General features: G+C 45.5%; 1 protein-coding gene across 1 annotated transcript in view; it reads right to left on the reverse strand.

Annotated features, from left to right (window-relative positions):
- LOC8030154 (BMP-binding endothelial regulator protein) overlaps window positions 1-24392 on the reverse strand; it is a 251568-nt gene that overhangs the window by 130045 nt on the left and 97131 nt on the right. Inside the window, exon 2 of the mRNA XM_029971089.4 lies at window positions 15871-15956. Coding sequence (XP_029826949.2) covers window positions 15871-15956 — 86 coding nt within the window. The remainder of the gene's footprint in view (window positions 1-15870; window positions 15957-24392) is intronic.

Here is a 24392-nt window from a genome sequence, read left to right on the forward strand (position 1 = left end):
TACGAAGCGCGTTGAATTCGATTTTTAGCCGCTAGCTTTATGGATACGCAGTGATCTTTCCTATATGCACGACGCACAGGAGGACTAAAAGAGAAGCAGCTGACCTTACTTCTTGAACTTGATAGCACGGCTAGGTCAGCTGCATTTCGTACGCGTACCGCAGCACCGACATGACGTGATTGTCGCCCTACAACTGATAATCAGTGTTTCCGTCCCTCTCTAGCGGATAGTTTCGGTTTCGCCATCAAAAAAAAAAAAAAAAAACTTTAAGCCATGATATTTACAAAACTACACACAATATCGAGAAAGATATATACCTCGTAATTCAGGGACACATTTGAGCTTCAAGCTTAAATGGCTCAAACTGCCACAAAAAAGACAAAAAAGTAGAGCGGAGCTTAAGATATATACCTCACTGAGCCCGCAGAGTGACTTTCTGAGAGGTGCCATGTAGCCAAACTCCGTTCAAATTGTGATGCGTCCGTTCCCGGACTCCTAATTTCTCCCCCTTATCTGTCTTTACTTTAGTCGGTAAAATATAAAAAAAAAAAAATCTGCATTTAAATTCAAAATTCCACTGCAGCGTCGGGCTGTTTATTCCCTAAGTCGCCAATTAAAGCGAACACATGGTGAACGGTAGCTGAGGCCTATGGCGTAGCTAGTTAGCGGTTAAACAGACTCTACACGCACGCGGTGGATACAAGTTGTATAGTGTTTCTATCGCGAGTAGGAATTTATAGATAAATACCGAACACAACAAGCATCCTTCTCGACCCAAAACAAACATATCGGCGGACACCGAAAAAATAATTCTTTGTGTGGTGCCTCTCGGTTTCAGCAGGCGTCTGTTGCTGTTCGTCAAAGCACTGGACTATGAAGACCACCGTATGCACAGGATGGCATTAGAAGCGTGGTGACCTCAACCTGTAAGCTAAGGTTCCAAGCTGGACTCCATGCTGTACGATTTCAAGAGTATTTGCATTAGAGCGAGTATTGAGCCTGGTAAGAATGCGTAACGTTTCGCTTTGTGTGCATCATCCTTTTCGCACGTAACTCCCGATCACAGCTTAGACTTGGTAGATTTTGGCGTAATCATCAAAACGCGTAAACGATTTTTTTTGTTTTTTTCTTACGTCATGTTCAGCGGTTTGTATTCCTCGTGCTTTCCTTATTGCGGTAACCCGTTCTACTCGTATACATATGACTCAGATGACTTCACACATTAGGAGCGACGTTAGAAGTTAGGAGCAAACGCTGCTCCGATTCAACCTAAGTCGGATCGTGCATACTGAGGAGTGGCCACGGCACGCTCGGCAGGCGGTTACGCCCCCTCAAACAGCCATCAAGAGTCGCCGCGCTAACGAGGCGGTAGCCTCTCATTGGTTGAAACGTACCCCATTCGCTTGGATTTCCGAGTTCAACAAAGGAGTAAGGGGGGGAAGAAGAAAAAAAAGAACGCCATTTTGAGAACAACAAGCAAATTACGCACGACCGTACACCGTCGGCAACACGGAGGGATACGTGCGGCGGATCCTTAGAAGGTGCTGGGCGGCAAGCGAACGCGGGAGCCATAACAGGTGTGACGACACAATCGCCGCGTGCAGCCAGCCGTTCTCACGCCCTCCCGAAACCTGGACCGTATTCTTCGGCCGCGCCGTAAAAACGTCAGCTCGCAGCGGCGATGAATCGCCCCCGCTTCCAAGCGAAGGAGAAAGGCAGCGCACAGGGGAAACACTTTGAGCTACACGGCTCCATAAATCCAAGTATTTCTCGACGCGGTGCTCGAAGGAATCTCGCTCGACATTCGCTATCTCTGGACGCGGGAATTACGTTGCGCTATCTCTGCGGGTTCGTTAGTGGACCGCTCTGCAACACCCTTCACCAAATAGCGCTCAAAGACGACGGCGTAAGAACGTCTGTGACTTCGCGTGGTATTGGGCTGGCGTAATAGCTGGCATGCGCATGCAATTTACTGTCGCTGTTGTCATCATCGGGCACTTTTCCGTGGAAAGGAACCCACTCGTTACACGAAAACTCGTGAACTGGGTTATACTAGTATTATTTAATAGAAACTTACCGAAAATCTAGGCTTTCTTCCTACCACACGTTGCGCCATGCCGCATGACACGGTGACACCCGTATAGCCTTCCGCTCCCGAGACAATAAAAGTGGCACCCAAGTACAGTACCGTTTTATCTGGAGGTTTGGCATTGAGGGGCTACTCGTTTGTTATCGATACCGCCGTAAGATCGGACGGTGCTAATCACAGATACCAGCGTGGATGGATGTAATTAGATTAATTAAGCTACATCGAAAGTACCGGCACTCCGTTTCTCGAGTAACACGTGGGCGCTCCATTTCGGTGCTTATGTGCGGAACGGGCACAATCGGCGACAGCTACAATTTGAAACTGCGACTTCCTTTTTTTTTTTTTTAGATACTGTCTTGGGAAGCTGAGGCGATATCGCTTCGCTCCGTCGCGCACTGCTTTAATATTCGTGGAGAACGAAAACTGGGTTTCTGCGAGTTCAGATGGAAATTTCACTCGGAAGCCTGTCTCCTTTGGCGACTCTACGTTGGAATCGCCGAGGCAGTGTTCCCAATCTCACTCAGATATAGCGTAGTTACTGCGGCGGGTCTCGTCACGTGACAACACGGATCGAAAAACGCTGGACGCGGGTGGGTTTCCAAACGCCAACGTACAAAACACTCACGCTTGGAGTCAGATCGAGTAAATTTCGGGACACAGCCCGTCTAGCGAATAAAACATAGCGAAACCAACATGGAATGAACAAAACTATGCCTTCGTGGCCAGATGCAGCACTAACTATACCACGGTACTAGACCAGGCTAAAGCTATAGCTAGCTAATTGTCTCCATTGCACTCGTCGAACGGGCTATAGAAAGCGCAACGCCGGTGACTGCGTTCGACGATTGCAGTGGATACAAAGGCAGGTAGCTTTGTGTCTACCCACTAATCGTTCCGACCAGTGCTCGGCGTTCTGACGTCCCTCTCGTCTCATCCTCTCCCTCAATCTCCGGCGCGTAGTTTTTTTTTTTTTTTTCGCTTTTTGGGCAGTTACCGCTGCAGGTGCCAGCACGTGCAGGGCCTTAAACAATACTCGTAATAGGACCCTTGGTGTTTGGGTAATTTAGCGAAAGGCATTGCGTGTTTTCACATGACGTCAATCCGCCATTTTGTTGTTATATCTCAGCGTGATGAAACTTGTCGCCTTTTCTGCACTACCGATTTGAGGGTGTGATGTGAATCTTCGTAGTTCCGCACGCGCCAGGCTGCTCATAACGACAGAATGGTGGACGACATGACGTCGGTGAAAACACCCTATAGTGAAATATATATTGCGGCCTCGCATAATGCGGTGATGCGAGAGATACGACCGACTGAAAATATAAATCAAATGCAACCTCGGCGATAAAAGCAAGTGGGGAGAAGATCTGAATTGCGCAACAATGTTTTAGCACGAACAGGACCTCGGCGCTTCTTCGTGTTTTACTTCGACAGGGTACTGGCGGGCATCAAAATTTCCCGCTTAGGTTAGTGCCCCAACTGAGCACTTTCCACGACTAGAATAGTTTTTATGACAGTCCTTCAATACTAAGAAAAGACAAATAAAACGGGTGATCGCTTGTTCGCGCTAACAATGTCGTGGACTGTACAACTTAACACAACTAGGGTGCCTCAATGTCCTTAAACACAACGCTAACGACGCGGTTGCCGTTTGCCTAGGGATCCGAGACACAAGAATGTTTTCGGTTTCTTCCTCTAAGCCATTGCTATACGTCGATGGCTAGAAAACAAACGGAAAATGTCTCGCCATAGTTTTACTACCAAATCATTATTAAACAGGCGTCGAGAATTACATCGCTGCCGAGCCGATAAGTAAATCAAGTCACGTAACATGAAGATTGATGATGACACGAAGAAAGAGGAAGAGGTGTGACGGCGCATTCATGCATATGGAGATTATGACTTTTTTTTTTTTTTTTTCTTATGAGCAACGTTTTCTGTCCACATCAGGTATGCTGTATGAACGACACACTGCCACTTGTTTGTATTTTTTATTGTCCCCTCCGTGTTCGTATTATACAGCACAGATTCTACTTCCAGATATAAATATGGAAATATGGAAAGTGAAAAAAAGCAAGAAGAAAAAAAGAAAGACCAATAAAGTAAAAATAAAGATCCTTTCTTTAAAAAAACAAAAAAAAAAAAAAAAAAACAGTGGGGACACGAGACCTCCACTGCCCATCGGTCATCTCTGGTAGCTTCTCGAAATGATATCAATAACAGAAGCAGAGCGATGTTACTTCAACAACCTCTCCAAACAAGAGGCTGATGGCTTCTATCTCGGTTGCCTCTCTCTCTCTCTCTCTGTCTAAAATGCGTATGGAAGGGATTAAATTTAGATGGATGTTTTTCATCGTTGGGTCATTGCCACGAATACCGGGTGCCAGCTTCGATTTCATGGTGGCCAGTCTTTCGCGGATAGCGCATGCGCAGTTCGTACTGTATCGAATCTGCCAAAACGGCTCCCTCAAACTCTCTGCTGTCGGAGGCGTGTTATGATGGTCCCATCACATCAGTCGTCTAAAACGTGTCTACAGGCATGATTGAAGCATGTACAAAGCAAGCATGCTTCGGGACATGCTGGAGGCCTGTCCACAGATAATGCTCTCGCACATCTCCGCAGAGAAACTGCGTGTCTTTTGCAGGATGCACGAGCAGTACGACTGGGGCTCTAGGGTGCCTCACTTACCTTCTCTTCGAGGTACGGTACCTTCATGTGCGCTATGACAGATGACATCTGACCATCGTGTTCGGGACGCTTCTTTTTCTTCTTTTGTTATGGAGCGAATGAAAGAGCGTCTCCCGGCACGAAGTTTTGGCATTGGCAGTGACGGCGAAATTTTGTTACCAACTATTTGTTTGTATTTCTTTTTTTCTGTAAGAACGTGCCCTACGCGTCGGGTACCTATGCAAAGAATGACATCACTTTAAACAGGACATAAAGGCACCCCAGCTTAGGGTGAACAAGGGTGTCTTTAGTGCCACTAAATTAGCTACGCTTCAGAGTAACGACACCTGCCCATCTTATGGCGTAAAATCATGGTTGCCAGTTGTCTGAAGCTTTATTTGAAATCATAAAAAACGCTTTTCCGTCCTCCACAAATGTTTAAACAGTTCGCGGCAGAGCAAAGCAATATTACACGTGCTTCCCAACACCGGATATAATGCTGAGGAAGTCGCACTTTTGAATGATGACGATCGGCAGTTGCGTCTGCTCTGCACAAGCACCAAAATGGCGGCGCCCACAATGATGTCGGGGAACAGAGTGCCGATACTCTAAGCGCAGCTCATTTAGTGGCTCGCTCTAGGCGTCTCAGTGTCCTGTTGTTCGTGTTCTGTGTTTTATTACTTCTTTAAAGGGGCGATGCAACAAATTTTGGGCTTTCAGTAAATATCACCAATGAAACGCTTGTTATTAGTGTTGTTTTCTTCGTACAATGGTAGTCGCACAAAAAATTCGAGACAAACGATCCGCGGTCACCCCCTCAACTTTCAGCCGGAACGAGCGGCTACCTGATCTGGAACCGATTATATGCCGCCAATGTTGATCACAGCCACGCGCATGGGGTTGGCAAAGCACATGACACGCGTCGAATTCCACGCGTTCTTAAAGTTCGGCTATTTCCCACATCGCAGCGATTAGGCACGAGCACGGTGGGCACGAGTCACTACGCGAATGCATGTGAAGGCATTGATTGCCACGAACCGAAATTGAATGCTGACGCAGTTCTCCTGTTTACTGTGTAAGCTGTATTTTAATATCGACAAAGAGGAGGTCGCAACGCGTGATGACGCTACTTGCAAAGGCAAACGTGACTTGTAGTGCCACTAAATAAGCTACGCTTCAGAGTAACGACACTTGGCCATATTGTGGCTCAAAATCATGGTTGTCATTTATCTGAAGCTTTATCTGAAATGACAGGAAACGCTTTTCCATCCGCCACAAATGTTTCAACAGTTGGCGACAAAGCAAAGCAATGTTACACTTGCTTTTTAACACCAAATCTAATGCTGAGGAAGTAACACTTTTGAATCATGACGATCGGCAGTTGCGTCGGCTCTGCACACGCACCAAAATGGCGGCGCCCACAACAATGTCGGGGAACGGAGTGCCGATACTCTAAGCGCAGCTCATTTAGTGGCTCTAGTGACTTGCAAACGCAAACGCATCGAGGCATTTTATATCAGTCCGCCCCTTTAACAACAGCGTCGAAACCGTTGGAACGATGGGTGCACATTTCCTGCGGTAGAAAATGATTCTATTGCGGTGCTTTATGGTAAACACAAATTTTGCGCCTTTTCGCGGCGGCGTCCCCTCAGTGACACTCGTCAGGCTATCACCGCTTAAAGCCCCTCGATTTGTTTGCGTTTGTCCCGCAAGTAGTTTTCAAATGCGCTAGTGCGCGACGCCCGTGTCTCGAGCGGCCCTTGAAAGCAAATGGCGGCAAATGGAATAAAAAGGTAATCTCAGTCAGTATGCGCGGCTCTAAGATTTGGCATGTTCCTCATTTCCGCACGAATCATGCTTTACAATCCCTTCGCCATATGTTACCTTCTCTACTCAACAGGTACCATCTAGAAAACATAGATATATACTCTCTGACTAGAGCTGAACTGTATATGTGTTTTATCTAACGCGGATGTCTCTGTAAGACGTTTTTCTTTTTCTCGCTTTCGCATAATATGCTTGCTGCCGAACGTTTTTGCGCTCTCACAAGTTTACTCTGTTTATTGTTACTGAAGTACATGCCAATAGTCGTTGACAGGTCAAGACGGAAGTGGAAGCTCCTCGCACTTCTTTCCACTTCAGCAGAGCGAACGGTGGAGAGGAGGTCGCCTCCTCTTCACCGCTCGCTCTTTTATTTTCTTCCTTTTTTCCCTTCCAGATTGCTATGCTAGTTTTGCTTCAGGGCCCCAGACCCCGTCAAGTTACCATATGGTAGCTTTTTGTCTGGAGGTCCGCCAGTGTAAATTTTTGGAAGTAAAGATTTCATTTCATTTCATTTAAAATGAGCGGCCCTTGGAAGCGAAGGGCGGCGGAGCACCCGCTCGTGGCACGTGTGATTGCGCGTTGCCACAGCCATGGTTGGCGGTACACTTGTAAGCGTGAATTTTATCGAGGAACTTTATATCAGCTATCAACGCCCCTTGATAAGCCCTTTGAGCCCCTTGATAAAATTCACGCTTGGCGGTTCTCACAAGTACCGCCAACCATTGTTGTGGGAACGCGCAAGACACGTGTCACGAGTGAGTGCTCCGCCGCCATTCGCTTCCAAGGACCGCTTACATCAGTGCATCGCCGCCATTTGCTTACATGGGCAGCACGAGGCACGCGAATCGTGCAGTGGCGCATTTGACGGTACATGCAAACGCAAACGCCTTAATGCATTTCATATCCCATTCACATGGTCAACATAAGGGTACCCTTTACTATCGGCAAATAGCCCGTGCTCTTGGGTCGCGAGCTCACGCCACGCGCGGAAGATCAGTAATTGATTGGCCGCAGAGAATAAAGGTCCCTTAGCTAAAGGTACCTTTACGGTCGTGTGAATGGGGTATTATATCAGCCCGCCCTTTGGACAGAAGGGGCGGAACCGGTGAAACGTTCGGATGCACATTTCCTGCGATAGAAAATTATGCTATTGTTTTTTTTTTTTCTCTTTATAAACACAAAGTTTTGCGCAAACGTATGTGCAAAAAGAGCGTCATTCGAAAAGGGTGCTTCTCCGTTGCCCGTGGAGGCATTGCCACTGGTGGCGCTAAGAATGTTATACGACCGTACTTGCTCGCTTACAGGCAACAGAGAAGAACCGCTTTCGAACGCCGCTTTTTCGTCGAGCTTGTCGACTGATAGATCTAAGAACGTTGGTTCCCACAACTAAACCATTAAGACTTTCATAAAAAAAAAAAAAAAGTTTGCTCTTACTTTTGAAGTTACAAGGCACCAAAGAAGCTTCTTAACCGGTGGCGTTGCGTGAGAGTATACAGGGTGTCACAAATGAAAATTTACACGGTCTTTTTTACCGCAAAAATAAACTAGGCATCGCCGAACGCTCATTCTCCGCCCAAAGGTAGAGCTAGAGGTCACAACCAGATGCCAAAGTTTCAGCCCGATCCGATAACTTAATCAAAAGTTATGAGTGATTTTCTGAAAATTTCAGAAAATTTGCAGCTTCTCTTGCAGCTTCTGTTGCGCTCGCACTTGAACTGAAACGGACTATGGTCTACTAACACGATTATTCTTCTTTTTTTTTTTTTTTTGTAGGCCTTTTATAGGAAAAAAAACTATGGTTTCTCCCCAAAGCAGCAGCTATACTCCTGGACAACTTTCTGTGGCTCTGCAGTCAAAGTACGGGGGCGCACGCATGAACGCCGACTAGAGCTGTGTAGGCGCACTCTTTTCACTCGTCGAAAATACCACGGAAATTTGGCAACGGGTTTAGGCGTACCGATAAATATTAATTGCGTGAATGCGTTCAACAGGTCCGCTTGGCTTCCAATATTTAGTTACTCGAGTACAATGTGCTGTCATTGGCGGAAACATAAATTGAACGGGTTCTGTTTTGGCAGATTTCTTAACACCAGCAGAAACAGAGAGACTGCGGTACGTATTGCTTTATAAATGATCCGCTCCTTGGAATGCACTAACAAGGTGCGCCAGCCTTGGTAACACTCTATTTCATATACTCTCTCAGGTTAAAATTTCCATTAATTTCGTTTCGAGAAGGCCGACCCAGGTGTCCCCACGGAACTTCTAATTTCGCAAAAACAAAAAAAAAAAAAAGCTTTATTACGATGTATGCGGCAACGTTGGACACCTGCGCAGAGCAAGGGTACAACGCGGATTCCTCGACAAGAATCGCCAAGGAAAATGGATGCATTTCACGCGTACGTTCTCGCCCATTTCATGAACTTGTACGTGTTGGAAATTATTAGGACACATAATAAGTAAATCTATCAAAACGTACGACCGAAAAGAAGAAGAAAAAAAGAATTGTTTTATAATTTTACCGAAACGTCTCAACGCATCCGCACGAGCTTTCCCACCGTTGCTAAATTCCAAGAAACAATTCGCAATTTTCTTTTCTGCCTGGGTTATTAATGGCTCAGGTCAACCTGACGCCAGTTCTTTAACATTTTTAACGCTTTCCGTGTCCCACATTGAAAATTAATTCGCGAGCAGTTCGCGCGACGTGTATTAAACCCGAGTCTATGATAAAATATAGCCTTGGTTTTCCCGCATACGTATACACGTTTCATTCCAATGAATAGAAATTATTTGAGTGTTTTTAATAATGCGCCGCTTTATTCAAGGTCAGGCATTCCGTTCGCGCTTACGCACATTGTAAGTGATAATTGTGCTGTATGTCTTTCGATGACATTTCTACATTATCTTGGCAGAGAGATAACAGCTAGCACGACAAATAAAATGTTATTCAACTTGCGAGTCACGATGAAAACAAAAATTAGCACATACGTGAAAGCAAAGTTTGTGCCAATCGAACATACAATAACTCTTTAGCCTCCATTCAGGGCATCAGATTTGAAACGGGATATAGTACATACTATGTTAAAAACCTGCGCGTTTTGATTTGAAGTGAACGTATATCGAACCTTACCTTCACACAGTACTAAAATAAAATCAGAAATATCAAACCCACATGCACACAAGCACGCACAAGATGCACTCGAGCGCGCACGCGCACAAGCTCTTTCTGGGCGTAACAAAGATACAAATATACAAATGCATGTGGGATTCTCCTGAAGCTTATCCCGGAAACCGCTATATACTATAGTATTCACGATAGTTTCCTGCCTGTTATACGGACACGAATGATACTGGCACACAGGCCAACCCTAGCCAACTTTATAATTCGTTTCACATTAAAACGTCGATTCGCTCAAGCTCTTTGCTAAAACATCATTCGCTTATGTGATTTAGACCTACCTGACAGGAGAGCTGGCACGAGAGCTGGGAAGCTTTGCGCGCACGCAAAGCGATTTCTGGTTGGGAGTATGATTTCCGCAGAGGGTTCAACGCATGTGCATTCTTGACTGGCAATGGCCTTGCGTATACAGTCACTGTTTACAGCTAAAGATGCGCTGCCGTCTGCCACGGCCGCTTCCCCTCGCCCTTCTTTTCGGCTGCAATGCAAACAACGGCGGTTATTGTGGGATAATTGTACGTGTCGCCACTGCATATAGCAGGCCTTTCTACCCAATGTCAGCTCCCCTCACTGCGAAACTTGATGCCTAATGGGCGTAGGCATCTCCTGACAGGGACGTCTCTTCAGGAAACGTGATGACGATAGGGCGAGATCCCTGCTATGCTCCGTTTCCCCTTACCACGGACTGCAGTAGACGCTACGAACAATCCCAGCCAATCAATTGTGCACGTGCACGCGCACCCCACGGGGCAGAAAAACGATGGGCATTGTTTCCAATGACCTTAGCACTGACTAGTGCGATCGGGAATCTGTCGGCACAGGCAAATCATTCTGCGGTTCGAGCGGATGCTGGTGAGTGTAAATAGGACACTCTTATTATTTCATTTTATAAACTAGGATGATAGTTGCCTCGTGTTTACGCATCCTAATGTTTTAGGGCTCTGTTCAGTTCCAACGATTGCGGCATTTCCGCTGAGTGGAATGTTTTGATACATCTCACGGGAAGAGTGATTGTGACAAAGTAGGGAAGCAGTGAAGCGTTTGGCAGGGAGGACCGGTCTTCAAAGTCCCCTTCAGAATCAAATTATGACGCCCTATCAGCTGTTCACCTGGGCTAAAGATAACATTGGAGGTATTACAATCCTTTAGGTTCCAAAAGAAATTGTAGAAGAAAAACGAACCCGACTAACTACACGATTCAACTCAACGGTCCCGACAAAGGGACACGGAGTTTTAATCACTTCAAGCCAGCATCACTTTCAACGCCACGTGCTAGATTTACGTCCAATTCAGAGACACAAGAATTTGAAGTTTCAGAATTGATTTTAGGCTTGTTGTCCTAATTCAAAACTTTCAGCAAGGAAAATCCCAGAAGCAGGAAAAACCAACGGGGCGTGAGCCTTCGGCTGCCTTAAGACCAATAAAATGGTGCTGCTGTGATCTGCTCAACACCATACAGTTCGGGTCGTTTTCATATCGCCTACTCACTGGGCTTTTACGCTGCTTCTTACGTGCGCCCTGACACTGACAAGAGAGACAAATTGCGGTGTGAATCAACTGACCTGCTGGTGGATATACTGGCCCGGCAGCGCTAAGAAAACAGCAGATATGACAAGCTGTGCTAGATCACAAGAGAACTCCGCCGCGGACGACGGTTGCAATGGTCCTTTTTCCAGTAAGCTCCTGCGCAAGCGTACACTCCCGCTACCTCCATTTTCGCAGGACACCGCGACACGGTGCCCTGCAAAAATGGTGACAGCAACCATTGTCAGCATCTATCTCCGCGCGTATTTAGTCTATTTTGACGCTTTGTTTTTTTAGTGTCGGTAGTAGGGGGTATAAAAGGCACTGAAAACCGAAAGAACGGCACGATGCCAATGTGTTTTAAAGGGGCGGAGGCATGTTGGGCTGCTCTTCTATTGTAGCTCGCAGACAACTAACTCCCCAGACGGCGCTCGTTACCCGAAAAAGGTGTGAGAGAAAACTCGGTATTTTCTTATTAACTGATGGCAAGGGGGCTTCATTGCCTCACGTTCATTGCAGTGCGGAGTGAATATAGATTTCACATTTAAATATTATAAGCTTAAATGGTAAAACAAAATGGCTAGCTGGCGTAAGCTACCGCCCGATCCAAAGGGCTCAGTCGGATTCATCCATCCATCCATTCATCCAGGTCCATTAGATGGGAAGGCCACGGAACCAGAAGCAAGACTTTTCCCGTGAATACCTATACAACAACAGAACTTTTCTGCGCCTGCCCGCGGTATAGACACTCCACTCAAGACAAACAATTGTGCGTTTCTTCCGGCTACAATGTCGACAGTGACGTGCTGGGCGGTGAAGAGGAGCTAAGAAACCAGTCCGGGGTTGCGACGTGGGAGCTTAACTTCAATATTTGTTTTCTCCATTTAGACGAAACTTATTTTATTTAAACTTTTAGAAATGAAAGGCAATAAACTCTTCTTATAAAGCCGTTATGTTTCGTACTTTTACTTGGACCACCTCAGGGTAGAATAGACGGTTGTTTAGGCAGCCCCCCCCCCCCCCCCCCCCCTCGAAAACGGACGTTTCTACAACTTCAGATTTTTTTAATGTGTTTAGGCAGCAAAACAGACGTTTCTACAACTTCAGATTTTTTTTATGTGAAGTATTTTCTTGTACAGTTTCAAACATTTTTTTATTTGTAGCACATCTACAGGGCTTCAAAAAAAAAGTTTTTAATTGCCAGGTGTAAAACGATAATAAAATAAAATAATTGAGAAATGTGCTACATTTTGTGCATATTGCTGAATTAAAAAATATTTGTACAATAAAAAATTCATAATCATCACAACATAGCAAGCTTTAAGCCGCTCGAATTTCATGAAACAAGTTGTGAAGCGTTTGGAAGAAAATTGGAATTTTACTATATTGATTGATGCCTAGCTTTACGCCTATTTTAGAAATTCAAACCACGTTCACGCCATAAAAAAAGAAAAAAGTTTTCTGCAAAAATATTTTAGGAAAAGGTTAAGAACATGAGCGTAAAAAGCCAAGAATTTTCTTTTAAAAATGGGAAATGGTCGAGAGCGCCAAGTCTGGGACGTTTGAGATGGAATGACCCTGATCAGAGTACTCGACATGAGTCACACGTATTTCTTTTGCCGTTCCTGCTTGCGCCTTAATCAGCTCGATGGAATCTAAGCACGCAAAAAAAAAGAAAAAAAAAAACCGCAGCATCGGCAGCAATCGAGGGCCTCGCACCAATCAAACTCTGATTAATCCGGAACTAATCGGCGTGCCCGGAGAATCCGCGCTCGTCCTGCGCCGCTTGGCGTCCAACTAGCAAACAAATTAATCAGCGCCAAGGCAGTTTCGCGCGGTAACCTCGACCGAGTCCACCAGATGAGTTTTGAAGAGCAGCCCGGCGCGGGGCATCGCAGACGCGCTCCCATTCGACGCAGGCGGGGGGGAATCGCTACGAGAGAGAGTCGCGCTGCTCCGAGCGACATCTCGTCGTCAGCGAAGCAATTAGAGCTTCCCGAGCGACCTCGTTAAAGCTGGCGCTGTCCGCATTTCCGCATTGCGAGCCCGCCTTGCCCGAGGCCAGGGATCTTTGGAGACGGCCCCAGGTGTCGATCTACCTTAAACATGTTTACTACCCGAGACAACCCAGGGATGCCGACCCGACGTATATGCGACGGATTAGCTCTTGTATCCACCACCGACGTGTCTTCGTCTTCCCTGCGCCTCTTTCCAGTTTCAACTAGTAAACACGTCGAAAATAAATATGACCGTTTCCTGGCAGACCAGTTTTCTTCGAAATGCGGGCGTATACGGTCCGGGAGCACGTCTGCACAGCAGAGTCAACGTGCCGTTTACTACTTTCCCATACAAAGTAGAAAGAATGAAGGTAGGGAATTTGATGACGTTTCAGGGTAGTGCACCCCAATTGACCGTAATGCGAGCGAGGAGGAGAAGCGACCAAAGCGAGCGAAACGCTTTGGCGTCGTCTACGCACGCGGGATCGTGAAGTGAAAGCGTCGTCCGACACAACCTGCTCGTGCTTGTATCACCGGCTTCACTAGCACTTATGATAAAACAGAATACAGGGAGTATTCACTGGACGCCATATTCGTGGGTGCTGTTTAGAGCGCATGCTCAGAACGAGCTCACATCAATAGGCTGCTAAGACCGGCACTCTTGATGGTTCGGAATGCACGTTGCAAAAGAACTGTGGAAGCACGCGCTCAGCATTCGCGCACACAGCTATAGCCGCCAGTGAATACTCCCTATAGGAGGTATAGGGGGTATTCACTGGACCCCATATTTGAGGGTGATGTTTATAGTGCATGCTCAGAACGAGCTCAAATTAATGGGCTGCTAAGACCGACAATCTTGATGGTGAGAACGGCACGTCGCTGAAGAACTGTAGAAGCTCGCCGTCACCACGCGCTCAGTAGCCGAGCACACAGCTATGGCCATCAGTGAATACTCCCTATTCCCATGTCGTCAGCAGACCGAAATGTTTGTAAAGTAACTTATCGTCCGCCGTGAACAACAGTCTCGACGGTGTGAAATGAATCTGGCGAAAGGTCACCGTAAGCATGTGTCTAACCCCAGAGCACGCAGTTATGGCCGCCAGTAAATACTACGTACAGTTTTCGAAAGTCTGCTATGTGTTTGAAAGATAAGGGAGGCATAGATAATGGCGGGCACAAAATATAAGGTATCCCAAGTCACCAGGCTCGATCTAAAATGCACCGCAAAAATCGACGCCTGCACGTAGCAATCTAAACTTTTCGTCAAAGGTGTATTTCACAGGTCGGTATTTTCTTCTAAAATTACAAAGCGTAGCTTCCTTTCTGTAAAATATAGGGCGAAGGAACTTGCCAGGGTCAAAGGCGACGCAGAGGACCAAGTCGAGTTGCGGGGTGTGTTTGGCGCTCGTATTGATAGATGGCGCTACCTCTTGATCGAGACTGCTTGCGACCACCGTGGTTTATTAAAATGAACATAATCTTTTTATAATGTACCTTTGGTTTGAAAATTAATGCGAACAATAAAATCAAAACTTAAAGTAAAAAAATTAAAAAAAGCGCGTTTGCATAACGACGGCGCTTTTGCTGCCAACGGATTTCGTCTGCGTGTCGTCTGCTTTCTTTCGCTGGTAAGCTGCACCTTCGGACACTGCTCCCGACGCCATCTATCAATACGCACGCCAAACAAACCCCCCCAACTCGACTTGTTCGTCTGCGTGGCCGCCCGCCGTAGACCCTGGCAAGTTTATTGGCCTTATTGTTTACAGAAAAAAAGCTACGCTTTCTAATTTTACAAAAAAAAAAACAACCTGTGAAATAAATTTTTGACGAAAAGTTGAGATTGCTACGTGCAGGCATCGATTTTTACGGTCCATTTTACATCGAGCCTTGTGACTTGGGACACCCCATACTCTCGCATTCGCAGGGCTGCGCAAATAGTGTAACTTCAATTTTTATCGTCGATACTTAAAGTTTTTAACTTTAAGGTTTTAAGGTGGCGGCTGTTTGTACTTGCCCAGTATGTTCGGAGCTTGCAAAAAAAAAAAAAAAAAAAAAAAACAGAACGTGGCATTCGAAAGGATCAATGACAAACATGTCGTATCCATGATGTCACAACTTTTAATCAATATAATAGTTTCTGCGGATCAATATGGGTTGCGTGCTTCTTTTGTAACTCGAATTAAACCTGTAAAGATTTAATAAAAAAAATAATTGAGACATGCCGGACTGTTTTAACTACTAATTTCCTGCGTTGATGATTTAACGATTAGCATTGTGATTGGTAGTCAAATAAGCACTAATATGTCGTTGGGGTAACTCTCGGTAGCAGTGCACACGTTCATTAAAAAAAAACAGAAATAAAAGGAGAAAAGCCAATTTTTTCGCAAAACGACAGCAAGCGGGTCGGAAACTGTAAAGACTACTCGTTTCAAGCCTTTCAGGCACCAACGTTCGAGGCAGGACATGAAAAACACACACAAACGCGCGCGCACACACACACACACACACACACACACAGGCACACACGCTCAATAGTTGCCGATAGATGTGGGCTCTAGAAACAGTGGCTATACTAAACTGGGAGCTAGCCTACCTGGCACTTACAGGTGATACAGGGGTCGTCCGAGATTCCGGGAACGTGCGTCAGTTGACCTTCATTGACGCACTTGATCGAGTCCCCTGCAAGAGCAAGAAAGGAAACACAATCGAGATTGAACATCACGATTCCTGAGGCACAAGTGAGACGCGCATACAAAGCACACTGCACCTTAGAGTAGAGAGCGACGCAATTAGTCTGAACGAACCATCGCCTTTTTTTTTTTTCCATTATAACTGAATTGCTGTCTCTAAAAGTGCCCGGTGTGTGCTGGAATGTGTTCGTCCGGGCCATCAACTTGGGCAGTAAAAGCTTGTGTTTCTCAATACACTGTATCAGTAAAAAAAGGCATACAAACAAACAAACAAAGAAGCAAGCAAACAAGGTATCAAAGTCGTGTTTGCGCTACCTCTGGACGTCGCGTGCGACTTCCACGCTATTTACTGTTTTGGGAAAGAAAAAAAAAAATCTAACGAGTTTTGCGTTTCTATGTGTTTTACGAGTCACGTATGTTTTAGAGTGTATATGAAGTTCCCGGGGATGGAGCGGGGACAACTTTCTGACGCATGGGTGTCAAAAATAATGGCGCCCCTGAGCTCGTTCATCTGCCAAGTTATAGGCGCGCAATCTTCACCACTTCTCAATCATTACAGAAAGTTGTCCGCGGGAATAAAAATTATCTGGTAGTACGGGGCAGATATTTGACCTGTCTGCTTGTTCCAACTATTGGCCGTACAAATGATGGACAACCCGTTCCTCCAGTGAACCCTAACTCTTCCTGCAGAAATGATGCCCCCCCCCCCCCCCCCTTTATTACAAAAGTCACGAACTACACTATTGTACTGGGTATAATAAAAGAAAATTGAACGCGCCTAATATTTATATGGAGAGGGCTTCTGAGATTTAGAGATACTCGTTTGAGACTGTAGTGAAGCAGTTAAGCATGTAACGCGGTTACCGAGCTGAAGTTACGCTATGCAGTACTCAATATACGAAAACAGAAGTGAGCAACGAATCAACGATCTTTGATTCTGTGGTGCGAGTTTTCGCTCCAGCCTTATGAAGAATGGCCCCTTAGTTGGCTCGGCCTCGAACCCCGTACCACGTTGTAAACAACTATCACCTGCACGATGGTGATTCCGAAGTGGAAGACGGAACTCCTCCATTCTAAAAACAAAGCGGTGCTCTTTGGGGGAAAGGTGCGCGTGGACAGTTGTCAAAAGAAGCAGACACATCTGCGAGCGGCTCCAGCCTGGGAGGAAAGACGGAAAAGGGCGGCTTTAGGCAAGGCTCGGGTGTCAACCTATGCACGAAGCGTGCTGCTCAGAACATCGCGGAGCTCGTTAGCTTAGCCGCATTAGCTCGAGCGAATTTCCCTTCGCGTATCATTACCACCCACCGATACGAGCCCATCTTGACGATGGTTGCTGCATACGAGAGTAGGTGGAGTGGAGGATACTTGTAGCGGCCTCATGCGGTGAGTTTGGCAATTATACGGGTAGCCTGACATTGCCTCCCTCTCGTCGACGTGGGGCATTAAGCAAAGCGTGCACGTCTGCGCTACAATTTTGCTCCTCCTGTGCGCACATAAAAACCGCAGGGCTTCCCAGAGGGAGCTTGCGCATGCTACCCCCGCAGTGAAGGAACAGATTCCAGCGCTTGCTATCTCGTCGGTAAATCATGTTGGTCCGCTTGCTTTAGTGATAGAAGTTTTCCTTTTCCTTAAATGTTTTCTTTACACTCGATGAAACAGAGGCTTTAACTCGCAATGTTTAATCAACCGACCTATGAAGTATTTAGCATGAGGAATCGGAGAACTTGCGAAACAGGTTCTCCTTTAACGATGACAGGGTATTTGAAAACATTTACGAGATGTCCAAGTCCAGATACTCGGGATATCGACACTTGCTGGCGGATGTCTGAATAGCAGTCGCTTAAATTAAGCTACAACGGTCACCAACTCAAGATTGAGTTCTCGTAACACTTGTTGCTTACGTGCACTGTTTAGGGTCCGTGGGAGTAACCGATGTTATGTTTAGCGCTCAAATAAAGCGCATAAATCTATGTCAGGAGATACCAAAATTATATTTATACAACAGTAACTTCCAGTAATTATCATACACAAAGATCATTTGAAATAACAAAAGTATTCTTTAGGGATCGCGTTATCAACCACGGCCAACATGTGAAGTCACGAGTACAAGTGCGGTGTGGCGTCATCATCGACAAAATCTCTATATAGACTAATTTTTTTTTTTTTAAATAGCTTTAGCTCGCACGCTCTAAATCAAAAGTTTGTAGCCCGTCGTCCAAAATAGGCGAGGTCAGTTGCTAGAATTCAAACAACTAAATTCTGCTCTGCACTGTTCAGAGGTAAATGAGACTCTCTAAGAGACCACTATACCGAGACCAAGAAGGGGAAAGTGTGTCGACGGTGCCACGCCCCAATAGACGTTATAATGAGAGGCGCCTTTGCTACGTGACCCAGAGTTATCGCGATACTGCCACATCGGCTCGACATTACTCGCCGCCCTCTTTCGAAACCTATGCTGACACCTCTTCGAGCGCGATATTTCTCGCGCTTTGCCCGAACGATGTCCATAAAAATACGTCATCAAGGACGCGCCGCTCAATCGTATGCTCAAGGACGACGCCGTCCTGTAGGCGTCGTCCTTGAGGTCATCCTAGAGGTTGTCCTAGACGTCCTCCTCTAGGCGTCGTCCTTGAGGTCATCCTAGAGGTTGTCCTAGACGTCCTCCTCTAGGCGTCGTCCTTGAGGTCATCCTAGAGGTTGTCCTAGACGTCCTCCTCTAGGCGTCGTCCTTGAGGTCATCCTAGAGGTCGTCCTAGAAGTCGTCCTGTAGGCGTCGTCCTTGAGGTCATCCTAGAGGTCGTCCTAGAAGTCGTCCTAGACGTCGCTCTTGACGTCGTCCTAAAGGTTGTCTGAGATGTCGTCCTATACGTCGTCATAAACTTTAATACGTGTAGAAACATTACTCGAAAACATTTCTCCCCCGGGACTATAATGCTTTCGCCTTCCTACATGTTCTTACGTTTATCTGCTTTCGCTCCATTCGGTGACGGGCGCCAAATCTTTTGAATTTATTCCACCAGCCAAGACAAATAAAAACAAAACTAGTGCGTTTTAGGTAATCAGATCGCTCATTACCGGGCCACACTTGCGCCCCCGACGCCCACCTCAGCCGATACTGTTACTCCGAAGATGGAAATTTTTTTTTAATTATTATTATTATTATTATTTGTCGTTCAGAAATAAACCTAAGGAAAACCAACATTTTACAAAAAAAAAAATTACGCATCTTATAAAAAAGAAGAAAAAAAAAAAAAAGGAGGTCGATAACGTGTCGATCACTGCCAGAGGACCTATTTCTAAATAGAGGTATTTTTTCAGTTACCAACTTGCTGAGAATAATACAAAAAACACACACACACACACACACTAAATATGTCACTTTTAGAAATATTTAGGGCGCATTCAGCGCTTTATCAACTCCCTCAAAAAAGGTCCGTATTCTGACGGCCGTCTGCCATATGATGCAGTCAAAATGAAACCGAAACCTCGACGATTCCTTCCAAATGGTGCTTACTTTCGGACGCGCTAATACGCCTATGTGCACCTTACATCCTTCTGAAATGGATTACTTGTAAAACTAGAAGCTTTATTTTTACTAATTAAAACAAAATTAGATGACTTTAAACAATTAAGTTACACTACGATTTTTTCCCCAACGCTTCGCACATCTCTACGTCTTTGACAGCGACCAATAAGTCACCAACATTTGGTTGTGTGCTGAGCGTATAGTTACTGCAGGAAAATGTTGGCCTGCCTTCCGTGAAACAGCCTGCATATGTACATACTATAGTGCTAAAAATGTAAACGTGATGAACATGTAAAGTGATCCAGCGACACTAAAACCTGTCAAACCCCACAAACAGTCACGTAGCGAGCCCATCAGCTCCCAGTCGTTTGCGTTCAATAGGGAAGGTGAAGAAACTCGCTTCGCCTTTCCAGTTAACGGAACATGTCCAAATCAATTCCGAGGCTTTTTCTCGTCTTTGCTGTCGCAACGCCTAACTGCCTTATGCCGATTTCAAGGCCGACTGACAGCCTATTGCAAAGAAGGATGATCCAAGTCCTGCGGCTTCGCAGAATTTAGATTCAATTCTTTCGAAAAACGGAACACTATATAAAAAAGTTTCTAACGTAACGGATTTATCTCGACTTTTGTCCTTGTGATCACCCTAAAAATGTCGTAAAAGAGGAAATGTGCCCTTTAACAAAACCATTATTTATAACCAGAGCACCAGAGTCGTACGAAAGCTTGTCGTTCACAAGATACCTAAAAGAAAAAAAGATAATAAACTTTCTACACGGCATCTTGTCCTGAAATGCTAAAGGTCATGCACTCCATATTTTGCGTTCTGCATCGTTAAATGTAGCCATGCTAGCTTGACGACGCTGTTTACAGAGCCGTAATCTCGACAATACGCCAAGCACCAAATCATATAAATGTCTGTAAACACGCCCCCCCCCCCATGACAAGCTTATATATATATATATATATATATATATAAAGAGCAACGTTGTGTGGTTTTGTTTTTGGTTGAACGTTCAAGCTTGGCTTTGAGAACTGCTTAACGTGATTTTACCACTGATTACTTTGGTGCGGCCGTAAACGATTTACTTTGTTTCACTTTAAAGCCTAAATCACAAAGATATCCTTCAGTAACATCTTTGCCCGCCGTTTCTTCTCGTTGTTCTTCCCGAAAAATTGAATGAAAGAGCTAGCCATCGAACTTAGTCGAACATATATATCGAGACGTATTTTCCCAAACTACGTTCACGCATATGCTATCACATAAATATTACCACGATTTAAATCTGTTTCTTGGGAGAACACCGTAAAACTAAAATATCCCTTCCGCGTAAAAAAAAAAAAAAGAAAAAAAAAGTTATATAATTAACAGTATTTCGCAGGGTGATGGAAGGTGCCTTCAGTCACACATGGTAAGCTCTGACATGCGTATCTGAGGTGCGTATTATCTCACCTCCTTTTAATTTTTTTTTGTTTTTTGTTTCGAATGCGGATTTGACATTTGATAACTTTGTTTATTTGTTTGCCTCAGCGAAGAGGCTTAGCTTGCGCTTGCACGCACGTCTATAAAGATAAAGCGAAAACTAAATTATGTAAACGTTTAGTAGGTCGTACCCTAGAGCTTGGCGTGGCTAGCGGGAGGGAGCTCGGGCCGTCACTTTGAATCCCGGATTGAGCACGGGCCCGCTAGGCCCGCAATCCGCGGCGTACGGACTATTCAAACTCTCTCAATTGTGCGAATTGCAGCGCAGATTTTTAAGGACATTTGTTCTGGCTAGATTATTCTAAACACGCTTTGGAGTTGTCGTTTTCCACGATGGTCCAAAGCCAGCGCACTCCGTTCATGCAGTAGACCAGTGTTGTACGGAACGGCGTTCCAAGGAACGGCGTTCCTGGAACGCGTTCCTTTTAGGAGGAACGAAGGAACGCCGCCGTTCCTTTATGCATCGCTGAAACTGGAACGGGAACGCGTTACATTTTTACTGGAACGGAAGAAGTAACGGCGTTCCTTTTTTCGTCCAGTGGGGTAATTTTTTATTTTATTTCCCACAGAGAAAGTATGAAAGTACGAACACAATATCTTTACGACGTACAGGATCTCTTTAACTTTTTGGCTACTAATATTCTGGATTATTTTGTGTGGTCCTCGCTTGCTAACAGTTTCGGGTGCAGGAGAGCTGGTGGGCATTGATACTTTTTTGAGTGCCCGAAACTGCGGTACAAAAAGCAAAACTTTTAGTCGTAGGAAAAGAGAAAGAAAGAGGGTTGTTTCAAACTCAGCTACTTCTTTTGGTTCCACGAATCCTCATACACATAGAAATCTTATTCCGACTACAGCCATTTTTGAACTTCAATAACGAGACCTACAATTACAACAAGATCACAGATTGCCAGATTTCGGACTCACCCTTGTATCCCGAACATTATTCACTTAAAAGATACAAAAAAAAAACAAACATAACCTTTATTTCTTCTCTTGTCCCCTACCTTCAAAAACAAATCCAACATTCACAACGAAGTATTTGTAGCTTTGAAGACTGACTTTCCAAAAGCCCTACCCTCGCCTTCACTTGCTCGTCTTGCGGACAGCAACATCGGGAAGCAACTGTTAAGTTCTAACTCGGGACTCTGTTAAATTGAACCGTGTGAGGTTGTAGTAAAACGCTTGTGCAATCTTGGGTAAAAGTACATTTGGCTCGTCTGAATTGTCTACTACAAACATGGACATGGTTAATAGCTGAGATTTTTAACATGAATTTATCAACAATTGAAATCCTATTCCGCGTGTTTTCTACTCCTGGTGCCCTTCCATCACGACATACAAACTCGTATGTTGACTATGAATGGGATAGATAAAAAAAAACTCTGCTTGATTTAACTAAATATGGTAATTAGCAAAAAATACAAATGTAACTTATATGTAACCGTACGTTCCATTTTTGAAACTGTAACGGGAACGAGTTTCTTTTTCACACATGGAAGTTGTAATGGGAACGCGTTCCAAAAATCAGAAGGAACGAGGAACGAGCTTTCGTTCCTTTTTTTGAGGAACGTGTACAACACTGCAGTAGACCCCTAACGACTCGAGAAGGAGCTTCGATACCGCGTCGCCGCTTCGTGCTCTCAGTCGAACAGGGGAGAAAAGGACCGCCGACGGACCCGAGGAGGCGGCCCGCGGCGCGCGTCAACATGCCGGCCCCTCTGCACGTTAACAAGACGACGAGGCCTGGAAAAACGGCCCGTGTCCGTCCCCGATACCGATCTGGCGTAAGCGATGACCTTCGGGAAACGCCGATTACCCTTGAATTATCACCTCGACGCGGCGGCAAGCCCATTCCTCAACTGCGGACCTCCCCCTCCCTCCGGAGTGCGGCAGCCGCCGTAAATTGGCCGAGGTTCTCCGTCGCGCGCATAAACCAGCATCCGAGACCAGCGCGAGCGTCTCCGGGATCCCGTATCGAAGAAGAAGCCAAGTCTCCGCGGGGATACATTTACATAGCGGCGGCAGCGGCGGTCGCGGCGGAGTCGCGCTCCGCCGGGACATTAATTCGAGATAGTCCGAGCGCGCCGTTCGGAGGCATCTCAGGAAAATGGTCTCGATTGTGTTTGCTTTTGTCGCGTGCTCTTTTATCTTTACGCTCTGTCAGCCCCGTTGTACGGTGTCGTCGTTCTTGTGCGCAGATATAGCTCCCCGCGGGAACGTGAGCGGCTTTCTCGAGCAGCCCAGGCTGCCCCGACCGCTGGGGGCTCAGGGGCGCGAGATGCGCGACCTCACACTCCTTTCCCTCCAGGCCGTCGCGTAAACAGCTGGGCTCCAGAGCCAGCTTGCCGCCCAAATCGCGCCCTGTTTGCATCATCGATACTTAGGGAATACCCAGTCACTCTATGCTTGTTGTCACCAAGGATGCCGCGTATTTTTGGTCCAACCTCAAGGTTCAACTGGTTCGTCAAACCTTCGACATTTGAGCAAAATTCGACCAAGTTCGACTTACGGACAGTGATGCTCGATTTCACAAAAAAATTTCAAACTTTTTGAAAACTTTTGAAGGAAAAAATTATTTTGTTATTTGTTTCTTTGTTTAATGTAAGTTTTATATTTACGCGAGCACCTATACTTTGTTTAGTTTTATTTTCGTGAGGAGGGTTCTCGCCGTAGGCTGCTAGTTAGTTAGTTAGTTGGCGGTACCTAATCCCTTTTGAGACAGGGGGGTCAGCAAAAGTTCAAATTGCCGACACAGGTAAAAGTTTTAGTTCTTGTTTTGTGTTAGCTTTTCCCACTTTTGGGACACTGCCGCAGCGCGAGATGGCGCGGCAGAAGAAAATGGCAGGACGTATGAAGAGCACGCTAGTCTAGACCAGGGGTCACCAAACCCCGGCACGCGAGCCAGATCAGGCCTACGAAAACGAACCAACGCAATATATATATATATATATATCACGATAAACAGACGGCATTGTGACGGGCACCAAAACAGTAAACAAAGATATCGGAAAAAATGAAAGAAAACTGCCGGCAAACGCGGGTTCTCCCGCCATATTATTTGTTGGATATTGTCACCATCAACATCGCTATTCGTTGTCCCCTGTTTCATGTCTGTGGAACCATGTTAAAATTCCCCTGCGTTCTCATGTATAGCGTGCTTAGTGTCCTGTGTCATGGCTATAGCATGTGTATAAGATCTATTATCCTCAAGTCTTCTGCCCCGTGTGATAATGGAAAAGTTCCTATGCACTTTAATGAGTGCCTGGTGAATTTTCTGTGTCACAATTATTTCGTAACGTCATAATTAGCAACATACTGAAATAAAAAAAAAAGTATATGTATTCGGTCACCTTACATTTTTTTTAAATTTTGCTCTAGTTCTAGTATTTTTTTTATTTAAATACTCATTTAGTTTTATT

This window comes from Ixodes scapularis, unplaced genomic scaffold (assembly GCF_016920785.2).
Source record: "Ixodes scapularis isolate PalLabHiFi unplaced genomic scaffold, ASM1692078v2 PGA_scaffold9__187_contigs__length_104089568, whole genome shotgun sequence".
NCBI classification, from domain to species: Eukaryota; Metazoa; Arthropoda; class Arachnida; order Ixodida; family Ixodidae; genus Ixodes; species Ixodes scapularis.